The sequence below is a fragment of the Gracilinanus agilis genome, chromosome 4 (assembly GCF_016433145.1).
Source record: "Gracilinanus agilis isolate LMUSP501 chromosome 4, AgileGrace, whole genome shotgun sequence".
NCBI lineage: Eukaryota > Metazoa > Chordata > Mammalia > Didelphimorphia > Didelphidae > Gracilinanus > Gracilinanus agilis.
Genome location: NC_058133.1, coordinates 167,556,043 through 167,577,279, shown reverse-complemented (window position 1 = coordinate 167,577,279; position 21,237 = coordinate 167,556,043). Strand labels below are relative to the sequence as shown.

At 35.2% G+C, this 21,237-nt stretch overlaps 1 protein-coding gene across 2 annotated transcripts in view; it reads right to left on the bottom strand.

The window, feature by feature from the left end:
- ASH1L (ASH1 like histone lysine methyltransferase) overlaps positions 1 to 21,237 on the bottom strand; it is a 188,957-nt gene that overhangs the window by 81,221 nt on the left and 86,499 nt on the right. For both annotated transcript variants that reach the window (XM_044676977.1, XM_044676978.1), the window contains exons 5-6: positions 16,777 to 16,956; positions 4,334 to 4,428 (exon numbers count right to left, since the gene is read on the bottom strand). In XM_044676977.1, the coding sequence (XP_044532912.1) occupies positions 4,334 to 4,428; positions 16,777 to 16,956 (275 nt within the window). The remainder of the gene's footprint in view (positions 1 to 4,333; positions 4,429 to 16,776; positions 16,957 to 21,237) is intronic.

Genomic DNA, 21,237 nt, shown 5'->3' with positions numbered 1-21,237 from the left:
GGAAAGATAAATGCACCTGTGGCCATCACTGTTCCCCCTGGATCGCTACAGCACCCACCAGGGGGCAGTAGCACCCCCTTTGGGAATCACTGCTTTAGATGAATCACTCAAGACATTTGGAAAGCCTAGCTTTGTTAAATGTCCTTCTTTATGGTGAATAAGTAAATCTTCTGTTAACTGTTGAATGACTACAATTGGGTCAATAATTGGGCATAGTTAAGAGATTTGGCATTTTTTTCATGATTGTTGAAAACTTGGATTTCTTCTTTTGAAAACTGCCTATATTTATCTTTGCCATTCATAGTGTTCATATCTTTGACCATTTTACCTACTGGGAAATGGCTCTATAAACTGGAATAATTTCCTTATGTATCCAGGAAATGAGACCTTTCTGAGAAACTCTGCAAAGATCCTCCACCTTCAATCCCATTTAAATGTTTCCCTTCTAATTTTGGCTACATTAGTTTTATTTGTACAAAACATTTTTTTTTAATTTTTAATTTAAAAAAATTTTTATTTTGAATATTTTCTCCTAGTTACATATTTCATGTTCTTTCCCTCTCTCCCAAGCCCCCTAACCCCCCTTAGCTGACACACAATTCCACTGGGTTTTACATGTATCATTGATCAAGGCCTAATTCCATATTATTGATAGTTGGACTAGAGTTAATGTGTACATTTTAAGTTGTATGCAATCAAAATTATCCACTTTATCTTCTGTGGTTCTCTATATCTTCTGGTCAGGTACTCTATCTCTACCCACATATCCAAAAGGAAATTTCTTCCTTATTGTTCTAATATTTTTATGATTTGATCTTTTATATCTAATTCAAGTACCTATTATGGGAGATGTGGTCTTTGGGTTTATCAAACCCCAGGCGCTACCAGGCTTGTTTTCTTCTGTACACTGTATGATCTTTTTCATTTACTGACCTCTTATTTTTTTTTTAACCAGTACCAAACTGTTTTGATGATTACTGCTTTGTACTATGCTTTAACATCTAGTACTGCTAGTTCCTCTTGCTTCTCACTATTTTTCATCATTTCCACAGGGATTCTTGACCTTTTGTTCCAGAGGCAGCATTTATTTCCTTGATGTGCGCCTTTCATCCCATCTACAACATGGAGAAGGCTTTGCCTGACTTGATTCTGCTGGGATCTGATTGGCCTCAGCTTCCCTGGTATAGCTTTCTAAATAAGTACTTTAGACAATTTGTAGTGATTTTAAATGAATATTATCTATTCTTGTTGAGTATGATTGGTAATATATAGAAATGGTGGGTTTATTTTATATACTGCAACTTTGCTGACGCTACCGTTTCAATTGAAATTTTTTTAACCCTAACCTTTGGCCTTAGAATCAATACTAAATATGGTTTCAAGGCAGAGGAATGGTAAAGGAATAGGCAACTGGGGTTAAATGACTTGCCCAGGTTAAGGCCAAATTTGAACCTAGAACTTCCACTTTCTGGGTCTTGCTCTCTATCCACTGAGCCACCTAAATGCTCCTCTAACCCCAATTAAATTTCAATGCCAACCTTCTTTAAATTATCTTGTAAAAGTAGAATAAATCTGGAAAGGGGAAAAAAACTTTTCTCTAATATTTTATACAGGTAGAAATTAGAAGGCTTCAGAAATTCCTGAAGTATTGGAAATTTTAAAGAAATAATATTTGATTAGAAATATACAAAGTTTTGTGTTGAAAACTGAAGGGGTACCTGGATTAGTATTTGCTTAAAAAATTAGTAATAAAAATCAAACTTGATTCTCTTAAGAAGCAGAATGAATTTCAATACCTAGGCTAAATCTTCTCTACTCAAAAATCAGAACTTTAGGAAATGATAAATATGAATTCTAAAGAAAAGACAGGCTAAAAAAAAAAAAAGAAACAAATAAAGATAAGTAACACTTCAGTTTGGTACTTAGCCTATATACATTTATACATCTTTGGATAAATGTTTTTATGGCCATTGTTTTGTAATCATTCCCATTTTAAGTCTCTTGATGTCTGTGATTTGCATACAAAAAAAATACTTAATATTTTATGAATTTTTTCTTTTCTTTTTCCTAAAAGCTTTAGACAGGCAGCTTTTCAGGAAAGATAATGGGATTTCTGAGAGACAATTCAATTTGGCTTAATAGTTCAGGGTTTAAATATACCTCTATAATAATTAGTAAGTTCTTAAGAGTTCATATTTATATGGAGCTTTAAAAATAACTTCTGTCATGTCAATTTTGTGAAGCATCAGATCATAAGATATAAGTATTACTTTTCAACACAGAGATGAGGCTCAGAAAAGTTAAGTGACTTGGCCAAGGTGTCTTAGTAAGTGACTGAAATTTATGCTTTCTGATTCCTGGTGAAATGTTATTTCCACTCAATTAGACCCCCAATTCACTTATCTGATATACTAATCAGTCAGGTCTCAACAAGTACCAAGCTAAAGGATTTGTATTTTGTCTGGAGACAAGAGTCAATCAGTTAGGGTTCCTGAGCAGGGAAGTAGTATTGTCAGACCCATGCTTTAATCTTATTTTGGGTGATCTCATGTTGAGATTGGTGAAGAGGAAATAAAGAAATAAAGGACATAAAGAAATAAGGATGTTTATAAGATGGAAAAGTTAAGTGGGGAAGAAAATCTTTGTCCTGGTTATGCTAATTTTGAGTTATCATTGAGGTAGCCAGTAGGCAAGTAATAATACTGGGACTGGATTTCAAGAGATTTAGAGCTGGATCTATAGATTTGGCAGTCATCAGGGTAGAGATGAAAACTGAAAATATAGAAGATGAAGAAGGAAAATATGTAGAAGAGAGAAGAAGGTCTGGTATAAAGTCATGAAGGAAACTGAGGAGGAAGAGAGATGATGATCTGACATGTAGGAGGGATAACCACTAGAGAGCAGTGTAACAGATGTCAAGGGAAGAGAAAGCATCCAGGAAAGGGGTGAATAATACACTGAAAGCTATGCAGAGGTCAAGGAAGATGAAGACAAGAAAAAAAGTCCCACAAATTTCAAAGTTAATACATCATTAGTAACCTTGAAGAGTAGTTTCAGTGATGGTATATGAAGCCATCTTAAGTATCTGAAGTATCTTAAGCTATTGGGGCTTAAGAAACAAATGGGTGGTAAAGAAGTTTGCCATTAAAGACAAACAAGATGATAGCTTGAAGGATTAGAAAGTCTAGTCAAGGTTTTTTAGGATAGGGAGATTTGGGCATGTTTATAGGTACAGAATTAATAGATTCATAGATGTAGAGCTGAAAGATGCCTTACAGGTCCACTAAATGTCCAAACCCATAATCTTATAGATGAAGAAACAGGATCAGAAAGACTAACTGATTTAACCAGGACCACAAACTATTAAGGGATTTGCCTCCCAGTATCATGGAAGGAATCAACATGATATGGAGAGAAAGAAGGTGAGAGAATAATGAAGCAATATCCTGGGAGAGATGGGAAATGAAAAGTGATAGAATCAAGGGCATAAGCTGACTCTGAGGAGAAGGAATACCTCTTCTTCAAAATGGTATAAAAGAGCAGAGGCTAGGGTAAACCAAGAACTGTTTTTGAGAGTATGTTTCTTCCTTTCATATACTCTGTATTTCATTTCAACCCAACTCATCATCCCCTGTTCTCATTCTGCTTTCTCTCATCTCCCCACATTTGCACACAACATCCCATCTGCTTGGAATGGTTTCTCTTCCCAATATTTCTATCTATTAAAGTATCAATCTCAACTTTGGTGCTGTTTTCCATGAAGCTTTCCCTGATTTCCTAAACTGAATGTGATTTTTTCCTTCTCTTGAGTTCCCAAAGCATTTATCTCAATCTCTTCTTAGAACCTTTCATAATTTATCTTTTATTTATGCATGTATTTTGTTTGATAATTTAACAGATATAAATTAAGCACAAATGAAAAAAAGCATCAACCGCAACCACATGAAATTCTGGAAGAAACATTTGCTTGATCTAATTTACTTTACTCCTTTTGAACTGGGAAAAACTAAATAAATTTGCTAAGCAGATGTGTCTGAGTTTTCTTTCATGAAAAAACTGGTGTTTCAATAGCTATGGGAACTTTCTCATGGATTTTTAATTCTTATTAAAAAATGTTTTAAAATTTCCAAAGTATAAGGTACCTGACATCTAAAACTGTTCAACTGCAAAAAAAAATTTTTATAAAGTACTGCTGGGAGTAAATGTAATCTATCAGCAGAGAAAGAGTTTGATTCCATATAAAGACAAGAGAAATACAAAAGCAAGAAGTTTTGCCTAAATTCAAGAAATACCACTTGTTTTTTCAGCAAAAATGTGCACACCAAGTACTCACCAACATGAATAGGGGCTGGGAATAATCCATATTCATGTTCTCCAGGAGTATACTCCAGTTTTTCTTTCTTTAACTGTATTAGCCGGCTCTTTGGGCTAAGAAGAGGAAAGAAAAGAGGCAAAAGTCAGAGAGAGAGGTAGTTTTCTCTTTTGGGAAAACAATCTTTTTAGTTAATATAGAATATAAATCAATACCTCAGAGTATAGCTATAATTAGTTCCTCCAAACTAATCGGAAGGGTTTTGCTCCTTAACTAGAGCACTTTAATCAACCTTCTTAGAAATTGAAATTCTTAGAACAATATTTTGGGGTTCCTAAGAGGTATTTTAGTTGGTATTCTCTCCTATTTCTCTAAGAGCTTAGAACACTCTTGGTTTCAGGTCTATACTAGTCTCTCATTTCCTAATGTGGATTAGGCTCTTGCAATTGTTGCTCCTATAGCTCTTCTTTACTATGAGAACAATGAGAAAGGGAAAAGGGAATTACAGAGTCACAGCAGGATTGGACCTTAGATCACCTAATCCAACCCCCTCAATTTATAGATAAGGAAAACAGAGACCCACAGAGAAATAGTAACTTGCCCAAGCTCAGAAAGTAGGAGTTCTAAAATTCTAACACAGATCTTCTGACTACAAATCCATTACTCTTTCCATTACACTATGAAAAGGAATAAGGAAGAGCACGACTCAATTAGGATTCCTATGAGTTCATTTCTAATTTCATTTTAGCTTAGAAATGGCCTAAAGGCAACCCAATAATTACACAAGGCTAATCACATTGCTTCCTGCTGCTTAACTTTCTAACTCAAAATGTCTCCTTTAATTAACATATTAAATAATAAACCTTATTTGTTTGAAACAAGTTGGTATCTTATTTCCCACTTAGAGATAAGAAAATTAAGGCCCAAAAAATTTAAGCTCAAAGCTGCACAGAGAGAGGAAACCTGGAGTTTTTCCCATTAAGGCCTGGCCATGAAATCATGGAACTTTAGAACAGGAAAACTTCTTAAAGGCTACTGAGTTTAAGCTCTTTAATTTGAAGATCAGTAGACTAAGGTTCAGTGAGAAAATGTACCTCATCGTTTCCTATCCAGCTACTTTCCTGGACTTTATGATCTCCAGAAACTCTTCCTTCTGAAAGATGAAATTAAAAAACTTATCTCCTCAGTAGTCCCTGAACTTGGGGCCCCTTCTCTCTGCCTAGAGACTGGAGGAGAGAAATTGAAGAGATCCTCCCAGATCATACACCATTTAAGGAAACACCTAGAAAATTTACTTTATCATTTTCTATCCAGCTGCTTTTCTAGACTTCAGGATTTTCAGAAACTCATTCTGCAAAATGAAATCAACTTTGAAACTCTTGTTTCTTCAAATCATTTACCATTTTGGCTGCAGGATTTCATCAAGTTCCTAGCTGGGTAACCTCCCCTCTCGTCTATTCCCTCCCCAACTCTCACCACTTTTCAGCTTCTTTTTATGTGCCATCTACTGTGAGCTTCTGAAAGGCAGAGATTATTTTTCCTTTTTTGTATCCCTAGTGCCTAGTATCATAGTAGGTATTTAGTAAATGCCAAGAAAACCCCAAATGAGGTCATGAAGACTCAGATACACTGAAGAATAGCATTTACATAGTGCTTTAAGGTTTGCAAAGTGTTGGACATATAGTAACTCATTTATTCCTCATAAAACCTTATGAGATAGGTATGATTATTACTATTATCTCAATTTTACAGATAAAGAAACTGAGGCAAATGACTTGCTCAGGGTCAGATGTGATTACAAAGAATCACAACTTTGTCAAGAATAAGTCATGTAAGACTAATCTGATTTCTGTTTGTAAAGTGGTAGATGAAAGAATGTTGTAGATATAATTTACTTAGATTTTACCAAAGATTTTGATAAAGATTTACATATAAGAGGGAAAGATTTAAGCTAGATGATGATAAAATTAGATGAACTCAAAACTGGCTGAAGGACCAGTCACAAAGGATAGCTGTTAATGGTTGAATGACAGGAGGTTTCCAATGGAAACCACATACACCTAATGGATATGTGATTGCCCTTGTTGCTTACCATTTTTATCAATTGCTTGGATAAAGACATAGCTGGTATATTCAACAAATCTGCAGATGTTATTAAGTAGGAAAGCAAAATCTAACAAACTGGATGAATAAGTCAGATTCACATTATCTGAGATTTAGAAAGGATATCACTGGTTACCTAACCTAATCCAAAACCCAAAGGATTTCCTGTAATAATGTAGATCTCCAACATGAAAAGCTACAACCTCTAAAGGCAGGCTTTTCTACTTTCAAGCGCTCTATTTACTAGAAAGTTCATCCTGATTAAATCCTAAATTTGCTTTTGTGTTGTTTCTATCAGTTGTTCCTTGTTTTGCACTCAAGGGCCAAATATACTAAGTCTGATCTACCCTCCCTAAGATTGCTCTTCAAATAGTTGAAAATAGCTCTCATATGGTCCTATCATTTCAGAGAACAACTTAGAACTATGCCTAAAAGGCTATAAAACTGTGTATACCTTATGACCTAACGATATCTCACTGCTAGATCTATATCCCAAAGAGATAAAAAAAAGAGAGTGAGAAAGGACTTGCATACATGTACAAAAATATCTAAAGCAGCTCTTTTTATAGTGGCAAAGAATTGGAAAATGAAGGGATATCCATTACTTGGGGAATGGTTGAACAAGTTGAAGTATATGATTATGATAGAATATTATTATGCTGTAAGAAATGACAAGGATGATGGTTACAAAAAAAATTAGGGAAGACATATTGATGCAAAGTAAAGAGAGTAGAACCAATATTGTTACAATGATCAAATGTAAAAGGACTTAATTACTCTGATCAATACAACGATCCATAACAATTCCAAAGGACACATGATGAAAAATGCTCAGAGAGAATTGATGAATTCTTAGTGTAGATTGGAGGACATATTTTTCCCACTTTTTTTTGCTTGCTGTTTTTTCCACCTGTACAACATGGTTAATATGCAAATATGCTTTGCAAGATTTCACATGTATAATGGATATCATATTGTTTGCCTACTCAATAGGTGGTGGAAGGGCTGATGGGAAGGAGAGTATTTCAAATGAAAAATTAAAAAATGAATTCCAAAAAGAAAAAAGAACTGGGAAATATCCAACAGAATAAATAAAAATACAATAAAATAGGAGGTGGGGTAGCAGATTTCTACACAAATCCTCTATGTCTGTGGTTGATCAGTGGTGCACTGATTCTTTTCTAAGGCTAAGTTGTTTGTCTTTATGATATTGTTATCACTGTTTAACCCAACTCCAGTCTTCTATAAACTTGTTTCTCTGAAACCATCTACTTCACCACAGGATTTCAGCACACATATACTACAACTTGTTCAGCTTCCCCAAATGGCTCCAATTCTTTACCACGACATAAAGAGTTGTCATAGTATTTTTGTACATCCTTAGAGTTGTTTTGCTTGGCAATAATCACTACCTTAATCAACATTTCTTCTTTCTCTGCCGCCCCCACCCCCCGGTCTTCCTTTTCCCTCCTGTCTTCCTAATGAGTGAAATGTATCTATACCTCAAGTCTGCAAATTTTTTCCCTCTTGTAACTAGTTCAGATGGGAGTGAAGTTCAAATGCCACTTACTACCTCCAGTCCATCCTCTTTGATTGTACAGATTTCTACTGTGATTATATGACATAATTTCCCCCATCTTTCTTCTTGCCATGCCTTCCACCTATTTGTAAAAACACAATGTAAAACCTCAAAAAGTGTCACATATACAGAGTAGCATTTTGAACTTGTGAAGTTGATTTTTAAGACTATGTGAATTTCAACTTGGAATCTTGTTTCATTCTTCCCATTCTCCCAAATTTTAATTTTCCCCCAATTTTGAAAATAAACAAAATCCCAACACGATCATCGATTTATCAGGGTTGAAAAATCTTTTTTTCCACTCTATTTTTTAAATATCTGATAATTTTCTGTTCTGATTTCTATGCTTTTGCTCATGTTGCTCCTTCCTGCTGTACTCCTTGATCTCTATCAATCTAAATCTCACACTACCCACATGTTATCTCTCCTGATTACTGGATCCAACAATGAGTTTTTCCTTGTCTAAATTCTTACAGCACATTTTGAACAGCATAATCTAAAAGTTCACTTTAAACAAAAACATAAACATGCTTTTATTTCCTAACATTCCTTAGGCAATTAATAAATGGTCTTTGAAACTTCTTATGAAGCAAGGTCTCACCTCTTGAGAGAGACACTGTTGTTTAATGTTAATAAAACATTACTTGATTTTCTTTCCTTGCTGTCCTATAATTATCTCTTTCCAGGTGAACTACTTTGGGCAATAAGGTTTCCCCCTCTCCAATGAAGAGTTTTGGATTAGTTAGTTTGTGTCTATAAATGCAATGATTTATGTCAAACTTAAAGCTGAACTTGGGTGCAAAATAATTGAGAACCTTGAGTAATTCCCTTTCCTTTTAGGCTTTGCTTTTAAGAGCAGGCTTCAGAGTTAATACATGGAGCTTGTCTGATTCAGCTTAAGAGCCTAGCCTCTGAGTCAGATGAAGAGAGTATGACCTTTATAAAGGCAAAAGGAACAATCACAAGTTTGTTATGGTAGGAGACATTGCCAGGGGAGTGGTTCTATCATATTAAACTAAAAGATGACAAAATATTTCCCAAGATGCCGGATTTTTTGTTGTTTTCAAATCTTAACACCATTTCAAAATCTCCGGACATCATTCCCCACTCTTTCTTCCTTTCACAATCTTTAATAATAACATAGTCCTAACTAGCCTAGGCAAACCCTTCTATATATACCCTTAAATCATATTCTCTTCTACTTTCTCCAGTAACCTGCACTTTCAGAATCATTCCTTTGCTCTCTTTAATCTTCACATCCCCATATTTACCATTTTCTTGATCAATTTCAAATATGTCCAAGTTTATCCTATCTCTAAAAGTCTTTAACTAGATCCTATCATCCCCTCAAGATATTTTATATTTTCCCTCCTTTTCTAAAACAAATTCCTAAGAAAAGCTGTCTACATATATTGCCTTCTATTACTTTGTCTCTTACTCCTTAAACTTTTGCCACCTGGATTCTGACCATCATTCAATTCAAACTGTTCTTTCCAAAGTTATCAAACCTAAAGTTTTTTTCTCAAACGTTATACTTCTTGCCCAATTTCTCCTTCCATAATATTCTTTCCTCTTTTGGGTTTTTGTCAATTACTCCTAACTTTTCTACTTTTACTCAGTCTTTGCCAGTGGGTGTACTCCAACAATCTGTCCTTCTCTCTCCTCTCTTAGTGACTTTATCAGCTCTTACTTCAATTACCATCCTGATGCAGATCTCTCACAAACCTACATAGAAGTCATTATTCTCTCACCCGAGTTCTGGTCTTACATCATCCACTTCCACTTGCACATTTTAAACTGAATGTTACTCAAACTCAACACGTCCAACACAGACCTCATTATCCCCCACCTCATTTTCCCCCTTCGTCCAATTGGTTAGGATTTTAATCCTGACATTTATCCTTGATTCCTCACTCTCTTATCTCACATGTCTAATCGAGTTGTCAAAATCTTAAACTTTCTACCTCTACAGCATATCTCACATCTGACTTCTACTAACATAGCCACCATCTCAATTTAGGTTCTTATTATCTTTCACCAAGACTACTGCAATAGCTAATTAATTGGCCTTCTAGCTTCAAGTCTTTTCCCCACTTCAATCTGTCTTTCATACAGCTGCCAGAGTGATTTTCCTTAAGCACAAATCTGACATCACTTAGCATAGGCTCAATGAATTTCAGTAGTTCTTTGTTACCTTTAGAATAAATATAAACTCCTCTGTTTAGCTTCTTAAAGCTAAACTTGACAACCCAGTCCTAATATGTAGTTTCAGCCTCATTATATGTTACTCCTCTTCCTGCACTCTACAATCTAGCCAAACTCATTTATTTATTCCTCAGACACATCATTCAATTTTTTATCTCTTGGTCTTTGCATCAGTTATCTTCTACCTCTGTCTCAAAACAAAAAAAAAATCCTACTTTTTCTTCAAGATGTAGCTCAAGTACCACCTTCTTCTATATGATCTTTCTTGAGTTCCCCAGCTACTAATTTCTCCCCTCCAATGATCGCGTATTTATTCTCTTCAAATGTATATTCTTTAGAGAACTAGAAAGATGTATTAGGTATTGCATGATAAAATATAAGTTCTTTAACAATAAGGACCATTTTATTCTTGTATTTTTGCCCCTGGACCTGGCAAAATGCTAAGTAGCACAAGAAGGCTCTTAATATATATTTTCTGCTTCATAACTAAACTAGAGAAAAACAATAAATAACAGACAAGTTATAAGTTGGAGTTATGACTTATGAAGCTGGAGAAAAAATGTTCAAAATCAAATGTTAATATCTATGAGACTCATTAAAAGGAAAAGAAAATACGCCATCAGTTCTGTATTAATGAAAACTGCAGAAACAGAAATAGAAACAGTGGCTGCTAGTGGAGCTACCTGACTCTCTTGTCACTAGAGGGGGCTACAGCAACATTACTCTTCTTATTCCCTCGTCAGCTGACGTTTTCCATAGCCATATAAAATGGATATGGCTAAGCTTATATTTAAAAAAAAAAAAAAGAATCCAAACGGAAAGATAAGCTCCACCTATACCCTTTCACATCTCTAGGAGGCCTCCTACCTAGGTTTTAGTGAACCACAATGGCTAGAAAGATGCACAATGACAATGCTTTATTCTACTCCATGCTAAGAACTAAGTAGGGACACTGATTTGCCCCTTTTCACAAAAGGGTACTAGGGCATAAGAAAAAAGTTAAGATAATTATTTTAAAATCTATTGAAACTATGAGTTATTTTGTGAGAGGTTGATCTGCTTTAGCTGAATCTTACACAGGCTCCACTATCATACTCTTTGCTCTTTCAAGCTTATTTTCAACAATAAGGATAGGTGGAGCTATGATTTCACTGGTACAGGGAAATTCTAGTTGAGGAAACATCCTCTACCAATGTAGGCCACTTTCCTGCTACTTATAATCTATTGACTCAAGAATCAAATAAAAAATTATGTTTGGCTTTAAAAGTCCTTGATAGGGGGCAGCTGGGTGGCACAGTGGATTGAGAGCAAGGCCTAGAGACAGGAAGTCCTAGGTTTAAGTCTGGTCCTCGGCATTTTCTAGCTATGTGACCCCTCTTCCCCCCTTGCCTAGCCCTTACTGCTCTTCTGCCTTGGAACCAATACACGGCATTTTCTAAGACAAAAGGTAAGGGTTTAAAAAAAATTTTTTTTTAAAAGCTCTTGATAACCTAGCTGCTTTCTACCTTCTCAAGCTTACACCTCCACATATTCTTCTTGCTCTTTTTAAAACCCTTTACCTTCTGTTTTAGAATCAATACCAAGTCTCAGGCCAAATTTGAACTCTAGAACTGGCTTTCTACCCACTGAACTGGCTAACTGTCCTCCCATACTCTTCTGATTCAGTGACACTGGCCTCCTTGCTGTTCCTCCTACATGACACTCTATCTTTTGAATCAGATTTTTTACTGGTTGTCCCCCCTTGGACACCCCCTTCAATTGGAGCTATTTTCCTGCCTTCCTTCAAGATTTATGTAAAGCCCTCCCCTTCTGCAAGAAACCTTTCCCAAGCCATGTTCATCTGAGTACCTTCCCTTTGGGAATGCCTTCACTTTCTACTGTCTAGATCTTGTTTACATAAAGCTGTTTGCAGGTTCTGCTCCCCAATCAGACTATGACTCCTTGAAACTAAGGGCTGTTTTGGCCCTTCTTTGTATTCCCAGTACAGTGCCTGGAACTCAAGAAATATGACCATTCAAGGTTCCAGAGAGGCCCTTGGGTAAACTGATAAAATCCTCATGTGTTTTAGTAAATAGGCCCTCTTTATGACCATGCCACATTGTACTAGCATCTAATTCTGTCAGAAAAAAATATACCAAAATAACCCAATACATACAAATAATTTCATTTTTGATGTAATATGCACAGTTGCAATTCTAACAAAATTTGTCTAAATCATAATTCTTAGTTTCATTTTCCAGACAAAGCCACAATTTAAGTCTTTTAAAGTTATTTACTATGAAATGCTAATCATTCTTTCAAGGAGGTGTCATCTTCAGCTCCTTACTTTCACTCCTCATATATACAATATGTTGCAAGGCCAATCAGTTTTACTTTAGCAATAATTCTCAAATTCAGCTCTTTTTCTTCTTTCACATTATTACCACTCTGGTATAGGCCCCCATCTCCTCAGGCCTGGCCCAGGGCAATAATCTGCTAATTGATCTGTGTGACACAAGTCTCCCCTCACTCAAATTCATCCTTCCCTTGTTTACCAAAAGTGATTTTCTTATATCTGCAGGTAAGATCCTGCCCTCATCCAACTCCCCTCCTCGCCAATCACCTCCCTATCACTTCTAAGATTAAATATAAAATCCTACTTTATGTTCAGAGCCCTTCATAACTTAGCTTTGCATTCCCCATATTCTTTCAGAGAAGAAGAGAGCAAAGAGGGAGAAGAAAAAGAAAAGTGTGAGGGAAAGAGAAGGGAGAGGATAAAGAGAAGAGAGTGAGAGGAAAGAGAGAGTCTCTTTATGCTTGCTTCTAGAACAAAAGTAGATCTGTTTTCTTACTATAATACCTGTAGTATCACGTGGCCTTAATAATAAAGGTGTTAGCAAGAAGCTTTTAATATTTCTACATTAAAAAAAAAAGCTGGTTTAAAGATATGAGAAATTACCATTGAATATATTTAAGGGGACATGACAGACAATGTCCATAATAATATTCTTCTGGAAAACATGAAAAATTAAAAGATTAGAGTCATGACTGTGTAATTCTACTATTGCTTGAAAAGAGAAACAATATGGAATAGTAGAAAGAGCACAGGATTTGTGGTCAAGAGAATTTGGGTTCAATTCTTGTCTTTGATAATTACTCTCTGAGTCACTATTGCCCAAAAGGTATTCAAGCACCTTGATATTTTTCAAAAGTTACATATGATCTAACCAGACTAGATTATCAAAGGACCAACTCAAGAGCTGAAAGGGATCTCAGAGACTCAGAGAAGTATGGTAATTTGCCACTGACATTTGTAAGGTGAGGGAGTGACTTGGTCATACCTTTGGCTTTAGGAAAATCATTTTGGCACCTATGTGGAAAACAGATACCCTTACAGAGAGGAATTTAGTTTGCCCTCAAAGATCTCCTAGAAATATGAATTCTGGACCGAAATCCTCTGGTATTTCACCCTCCCTGTATTATCAGTTTAACCAGAGGTATTGAACACATGGTCTGCAGGCAGAAAATATGGCTCAAACAAGATTAAAATGTATCTGGGGCCAGCAGCCAAGTGGCTTGGTAGATAGAGGGTCAATAAGTACATTACAGAGTACTACAGAAACTGATGGAAGAGAATACACAGTATTGATTCTAAGATGGAAGGTAAAGGTTAAAAAAATGTAACTGGGGAACAGTAGAAATAAATAATGATGCAATCAAACATAGATATTAATGTGTGATTTTCTAGGCCAAAACATGGCCACAGGATTCCTCATGTAGCTTTTAGTGGCCTCTACTATTTCAGTTTGACACCAGTGAACTCAATCATGATAAAGAACTTCTATATGGAACAATCTTTAGGAGACTATGCTGCTACTTGTTATCAAGGCCAAAACTCTGACAAGAGATAAAGGGAGCAATGGAAATAAGTTTTTCACATTCTTATTAGTGCCTCTCCATCTTTCACCTGGAAAGGTAGCATTTGGAAAAAGATTTTATATTATTTGTCAATATCAAAGAGATTTTCCTTTCTATAAATGCATATTTTCACTAAATAGAAAACATAAGAGATTATTACTTGATTTGTTTATACCTGAAAATTCGCTCTAATTACATTGCAGAAGCTTCCAGTGAAATTTCTCACAGAAATAATCACATTTCATTCAGTTCTAAAGGTCACTTTTCAGGAAGCTTATAAAATCTCTTCTTGTTTTTGGTGGTCTTTAGGCTCTGAGAGCAATTAATTCAACTGAATTTGACTTTACAACTTTAACATAAAGTACATCTGAAAGTAATTTCAGAAAACAAAACCAAAATAAAATCCCTGGAAACTAACCAGTCCACAAAAGGGTTGTTACTAGTTTGTGAGCCCTCAAGCCTGTATAAAGATAGTAAGGTAATAAACATTCTTGACTACATTTTTGAAAAGTGCTGCTTGCCACCCCCCACCCCCCACCCCCGGTTATGTAGAAAGAATTTTGAGAGTAAAGTGAAGTTTTAAGAATCAAAGAAACTAAGTTTTGTTTTTCTTTTTTGGGGGGGTATTTAAAGTGAATTTTATTTTATTTTTTTAATTTTAATTTTTAAATATTTTTCCATGTTTACATGATTCATTTTTCCCCTCCCCGAGCTGACAAGCAATTCCACTGGGTTGTACAAATGTTATTACTTGATACCTATTTTCCATATTATTCATTTTTGTTATAAAGCCTAAACCCCAAATCATATACCCATATATACGTGTAATAAGTGATGTCATATGTTTTGCTTTTACATTTCTACTCCCATAGTTCTTTCTTTCAATGTGGTTAGCTTTCTTCCCCATAAGTCCTTCGGGAGTGTCCTGGCTTGTTGCATTGCTACTAGTACAAAGTCCATTACATTGGCTCATTCCACAATGTTTTACTTTGTGTACAATTTTCTCCTGGTTCTGCTCATTTAATTCTGCATCAGTTTACTGAGGTTCTTCCAGTTCATATAGAAATCCCCTGCATCATCATTCCTTATAGTAGTATTCCATCACCATTATATATCACAATTTGTTCAGCCATTCCCTAATGGAGGGACACCCCCTCATTTTCCAATGTTTTGCCACCACAAAGTGTGGCTATGAATATTTTTGTACAAGTTTTTCCCTTATTATCTCTTTGGGGGTACAAACCTACTAGTGGTATAGCTGGATCAAAGGGCAGGCAGTCTTTTAAAGCCCTTTGGGCATAGTTCCAAATTGCCTTCCAGAATGGCTGGATTAATTCACAACTCCACCAGCAATGCATTAGTGTCCTAATTTTGCCATAATCCCTCCAACACTTATTATTTTCTTTACTGTCATACTGGCCAATCTGCTGGTATGAAGTGGTGCCTCAGTGTTGTTTTGATTTGCATTTCTCTAATCAGGTGGGATTTAGAACACTTTTTCATGTGCTTATTGATAGTTTTTATTTCTTTATCTGAAAACTGCATATTCATGTCCCTTGACCATTTGTCAATTGGGGAATGGCTTGATTTTTTTGTACAACTGACTTAGTTCCTTATAAATTTGAGAAATTAGACCTTTGTCAGAGGTTTTTATTATAAAATTCCCCCCCCCCCAATCTGTTGCTTCCCTTCTAATTTTGGTTGTATTGGTTTTGTTTGTATAGAAACTTTTAAATTTAATATATTCAAAATCATTCATTTTACATTTTGTAGTGTTCTCTTATCTCCTGCTTGGTTTTAAATTCCTTCCATTCCCATAGACCTGGCAGGCATACTAGTCTATGTTCACCTAATTTGTTTATGATTTCCCTTTTTATATTTAAGTCATTTACCCATTCTGAATTAATCTTGATATAGGATATAAGATGTTGATCTAAATCTAATTTCTCCCATACTGTTATCCAATTCTCCCAGCAGTTTTTGTCAAATAGTGGGTTCTTGTCCCAAGAAGTTGTTTTCTGATGGCAGTTACATCTTTAAAATTATGGTTTGCAAAAGGAAAGAGGACATTTTGGTCCCTGTTAGAGGTTTTATTTTATGAATATTACTAAGTAGAAAAGCCAGAAGTTAAAAGACAACTTAAAATATACTTCCCACCAAACAATTTCTTGCCCTTACCCACCCCACAAAAAACTTGGTAAATTTCCATTTTCTGTTTAGCAAAACAAAATCAGCTCTTTCTGACTCAAAGCTCTGGAACAATTATTTTTCTAAACTCTGTCACAGATAAAGTCATAAACCAATGAAAAATCTTAATATTACATAGTGTGAAAAGAACTAATGGTGGAAGAGTTTTCTTTTTATTTCAAACTCCAAATAATAATTAATAATAGCATGATTTTTGATATGGAAGGAACTGTCCAACTATATAATTGCTATTAGACTCTAATCTAAGAAGTTTGGGAATATGCTTAAGAAGGGAATAAGCTTAAACTACTTTACAGTGTCATGGAAGCACAATGGACATTTAATACCTACCTATGGAAGGAAAACAGCTCAATGTAGACAGAAGTAATCAATCATTAAGGATTTAAGCTCTTACCATGTGCCAGGCACTGAGAATAATATTTCAAAAGGAAATTAAGCAGTGAGTAGCATATTTTTAAGTGCTATTACTTACTCTGTAGTTTTGTATACATCAGAATAGAGCCCTGCTTTCTGATATTTCTTCTTTGGGGGGCGAGGGGCCTTCTTTTCCCGTGGGATAAGAGAAGGCAGTGGCTGCAGGGCATTCTCAGGTTCAGGTGGCTTTGGTGGGGCTTCTGGAGGGCTAGGAGACTCAACTGTTGTCTCAGGAAAGCTGGGAATAAAAGTTTAAACAATCTTATAGTGAGAAAAACTATTCTCTATTAAAGCTATGTATATATCTTTAAAATTACATTGCATTCAAATTCAACTTATATTTTTTTCTACAGTTACAGTCCAGCCTAGGTTGAAAAGTTCATTTGATTGATACATGACTTCAATTCTAAGCTTTTTCATATATTTAATCTTGTAGCAAAATTCCTCTCATCTAGCTTTCCTTCTCCATCTTAGATATCAGCTTTTTAAAAGAAAGATTTCCTTGACTAAGAAGAAACAAGACATGAGAAAGAGAATATTTTTCTTAACCCTTTAAATCTCACATCTCTGGGGTCAGAACCCTTTCTCTGGTGAGCTCTATATAGTTTAATAACGAATGCATTTTTCATGGATCATACATATTAATTACTGATGGGGGAGGAGGGTAGAAAGGTTAAATATTCTTCTTTGGTCACAAATAGATTCCTAAGAACACTGAATTACTTCCCACCATCCCTGGTCAACATTTCTTGGGCTATATATTTTTTTGTTGATTTTGAAATTTCTGCTAGCTTGAAAAATTTTCACAAAATTTTCTAGGTATGGGCTACTATAAAGAATGCATCTAGATATTTGTTGAATAATTTGTGAGGTTACCTGCACTTCTAGAGGAGGGGTATGGGTGAGGGAAGAAAAGAATGACAGTGGTTTGACAATTGTTATTAAAGCAATTTACCAAGCCTGTTTTGTGGATGTAATGCCACCTAGCACTGGTATTTTCAAATAACCAGTTGCATAGTAATAACAATTTATCAGGTGGCAGGAGCAATAGTTATCAATTACATAAATGTTATAAGGATCATTTTTTGGTGAATTGCTTTGCTGCAACCTAAGTCACAAAAGGTTATACCTCTACTAATCTTCATTAAAGATTTGAAGACTATAATATTGCGCAGCATGGGGAAATTATTAATTACTCTTTCCTTGGTTCTCTAGTTTTTAAAAGTGTTAACATAAACTTAGTAGTCAAGGCTTTTGTGAATGATTAATAAATGAAAACAAAGCAGCATGCCATTATAAAGAGCAATTTCAATGATTATGATAACGATAACAGCAATTAGAGTGGAGAATACTACTAACAGGATAGCTATAGCTATAGAAGAAAGATATTTTTGTAGAATAAAGTCACCTTTCTAACCTCAGGGTTTGCTTATGCTCTAAGAAAAGGTACTAACAAATAAATGATTCATCAAAGAGACAGATGTTATTTTGGGGCAGGTAAGGTTAATCTTTGAAGCTGATAAATGTTGGTTCTGGAAGTACTTCTATCTGACATTTTCCCTGTAATGGTATGAAGAAAAATGATGGATAAAAGTGAAGAGATACCAAAGAATAAACACCAAATTCAGTGATATCATGGAAGATGATCCAAAAATGAATCTAAATAGTAATTCAGAGTACTATGGAAAATCAGTCCATGGTTGCAGACAAAGAAAATGGGTACTTAAAGACTACTAAAGAAATACTAAGATAGTAGAGTTATAACATTGATAGCAACATGAAAAAGGTAAACTGTATTCAATGCTTCATTCAAGATAACACAGGAAAAGAAGAATCAGGAAAATCTCTTTTTTTAATGGCTTTCAGATCTAACTTATCCTGTTCTACTTCAAATTAAACATGTTAAACATGTAGATAATCATCTTTCCTACAAAACTGCATTATCTCCTCTCAACTTCCCTATCTCCATTAATAATGATTAGCTACCCTAAAATGAAAAACCTTTTATTTTCCAAAAGACCTCATATAATACTTTGTAGGTAGCAGTTAATAAGATATTTGAAGTCATTATCTATAAATCATCTTATTCTCTAATCACAAAGTTTGATAGATTTTCCCTTTGAAATAACATTATTATATCTGATACTCCCTCTATTTCCACTGCCATAACTTTGGTTTAAAAATCTCAGGTCTGGAAAGAACTTTGGAATCAACCCCAGTCTGAAAAGGATCACTCTTTACAACGTATCTGGCAAGTGGTTGACCAGCATTTACCTAAAAACATTCAGTGAGGAGGAACCTTCAGAGGTAAGACATTAAACATTGGGGTAGTTTTAACTGTTAGAAGTTTTCCTTACATCCAAAATAGTACTTTACATCTTTTATTCACTACTTTTAGGGGTCAGCAGAACATATTTATTCCCTCTTCTGTACAACAGCTTTTCAAATACTCGAACAAAATTATTATGAGTCTCTGCCAAATTATTTTATTATCCCTAGTTCCTTCAAACTGATTCTTATATGGCATGCCATCCTGTTCCCTTCATCTGAATGTTCTCCAGCTTATCAATGCCTTTCTGAAAATGTGGTCTGGCCAGGGCAGAGTGCGGCTAGATTAGTCCTAATACCAAAAACCTCTCAATGCACTCTACAATTGAATTCACTTTTTGGGCTGCCATCACATTAAAACCCTTGGAACTTTTTTTCAGATGAATAGTTACCTAGTCATGTTTCTCCCATCTTATAGTTCAGGTCTTCATAACTTGAATGCCTCTTGAATTCTAGGCTTTCCTTCTTCTTTAATTTATAACATGGATGGCTGCCAGACTAATCTTCCTTAAATACTGCTTTTATCATGTTTTTCTACTAAAAAGCTTACAATGGCTCCCTATTGTCTATTATATCAAGTCTAAATCTCTTCATTTGGCTTTCAAGGCTATCCATAATTTATCCTCAAACTGTACATCCAACTTGTTCTCTGCTTATGTCCACCAAGAACCCTATGTGATCTTGGGGAAATACATAAACTTCTCGAGCCTCAGTTTCTTCATCTGTAAAATGAAAGGGTTGAACCAGATAAGCTCTGAAGTCTCTTCTTCTAGCTCTAAACTCCAGGTACTTTCTCCTGTTCTCCTCCTCCCTATAATGAGATTCTGCTTGTATACAAACAAGCACAATGGTAACTGTAACTTTACTCATAATGCTTTCTCTTGCAGGGAATACTTTCTTAAAATATAGAAGTTAGTAGGGACTTCAGAGACCATTTAGACCACCTACTATTGAACAAAATTCCCTCTATAATTCTTAAAGACCTTTGGTGCAGGGGAACACACAATGTAATGAGGTAGCTAATTCTATTTTGGAATACGGCTAATTTTAAGTTTTCTCTTAAAGGAAGCTAAAATTTGGCACACTGAAATGTCCATACACAGATTCCAGTTTTGGCCTTTGGGGACAAGCAAAGCAATATATCTTCCATATGAAAATCTTTCAAGTATTTGAAAGTGATTATCATGTTGTTGCCAACTGTCTCCATATTGGGTTATTTACTAAATTCTGTCAAACAAGTCAATGCCCATTCTACTACTTGAACTTAGTTTATCCAAAAAGGACCTCATCTTCTCTCCACAGAACTCCTTTTCCAAACCTGCTTACTTTTGCTGCAGGCACTACCATCTTCCTAATTACCTTTGTTCAAATATGACAAAATTATCCTTTACTTTTACTTCTCCCTCACTCTCCATATGAAATAAATTGCCAATTACTATCAATTCCCTGTTCACATCTCTTATACACATTTTCCATGTATTCATTCACATCGTCACCACTTAGTTCAGCCCCTCATCATATCTTGCCTCAAATACTCCAATAATCATTTTAATCATCTCCCCATGGCCAGTCTATCCCAATCCTCCTAATCTATCCTTCTAACAGCTGCTAAAGTAGTTATCTTAAAACACAGGTTTGATGTTTCTTCCCTGCTCAAAAATCTTCAAGAAGTGTTTACAGCTTTTGGGATAAAATAAAAACTGAGAATATTTATTCATATTAAGTGCATAGTCCAATCAAACATTCAGGTTCTCCTCAAAAGAACTGTATCTAACTGTAACTATCCCTGTTATTTGTACAACTGGTGTCTTGAATCCAAGTGTAGAATTTACAATTATTTTGTAAATTTTATTGGATTCAAACTATGATTCCAAGTGATTGAGATATTTTTGTATCCCAATATAATTACTAACCCTCCCAGTTTTGTATTATTTACAGTTCTCAGAAGGATACCATCTATATCCTTAATGAGGTCAATAAGAAAATGGGACCAGGGAAAAGAACACTACAACCTAGAGATCTAGGCTGATATCAAAATACCTCCTTTGAGTCTGGTCATTCAACCAATGAAGAATTCACATAGTTATACTATTACCTAGCTTACATGTCATCATCTCATCCCCAAAGTTATCTTTGGAAGATGTTTCCCTTCTGTTTCCTGATGCAAATCCTACGGATGCCTCAAGGTCCA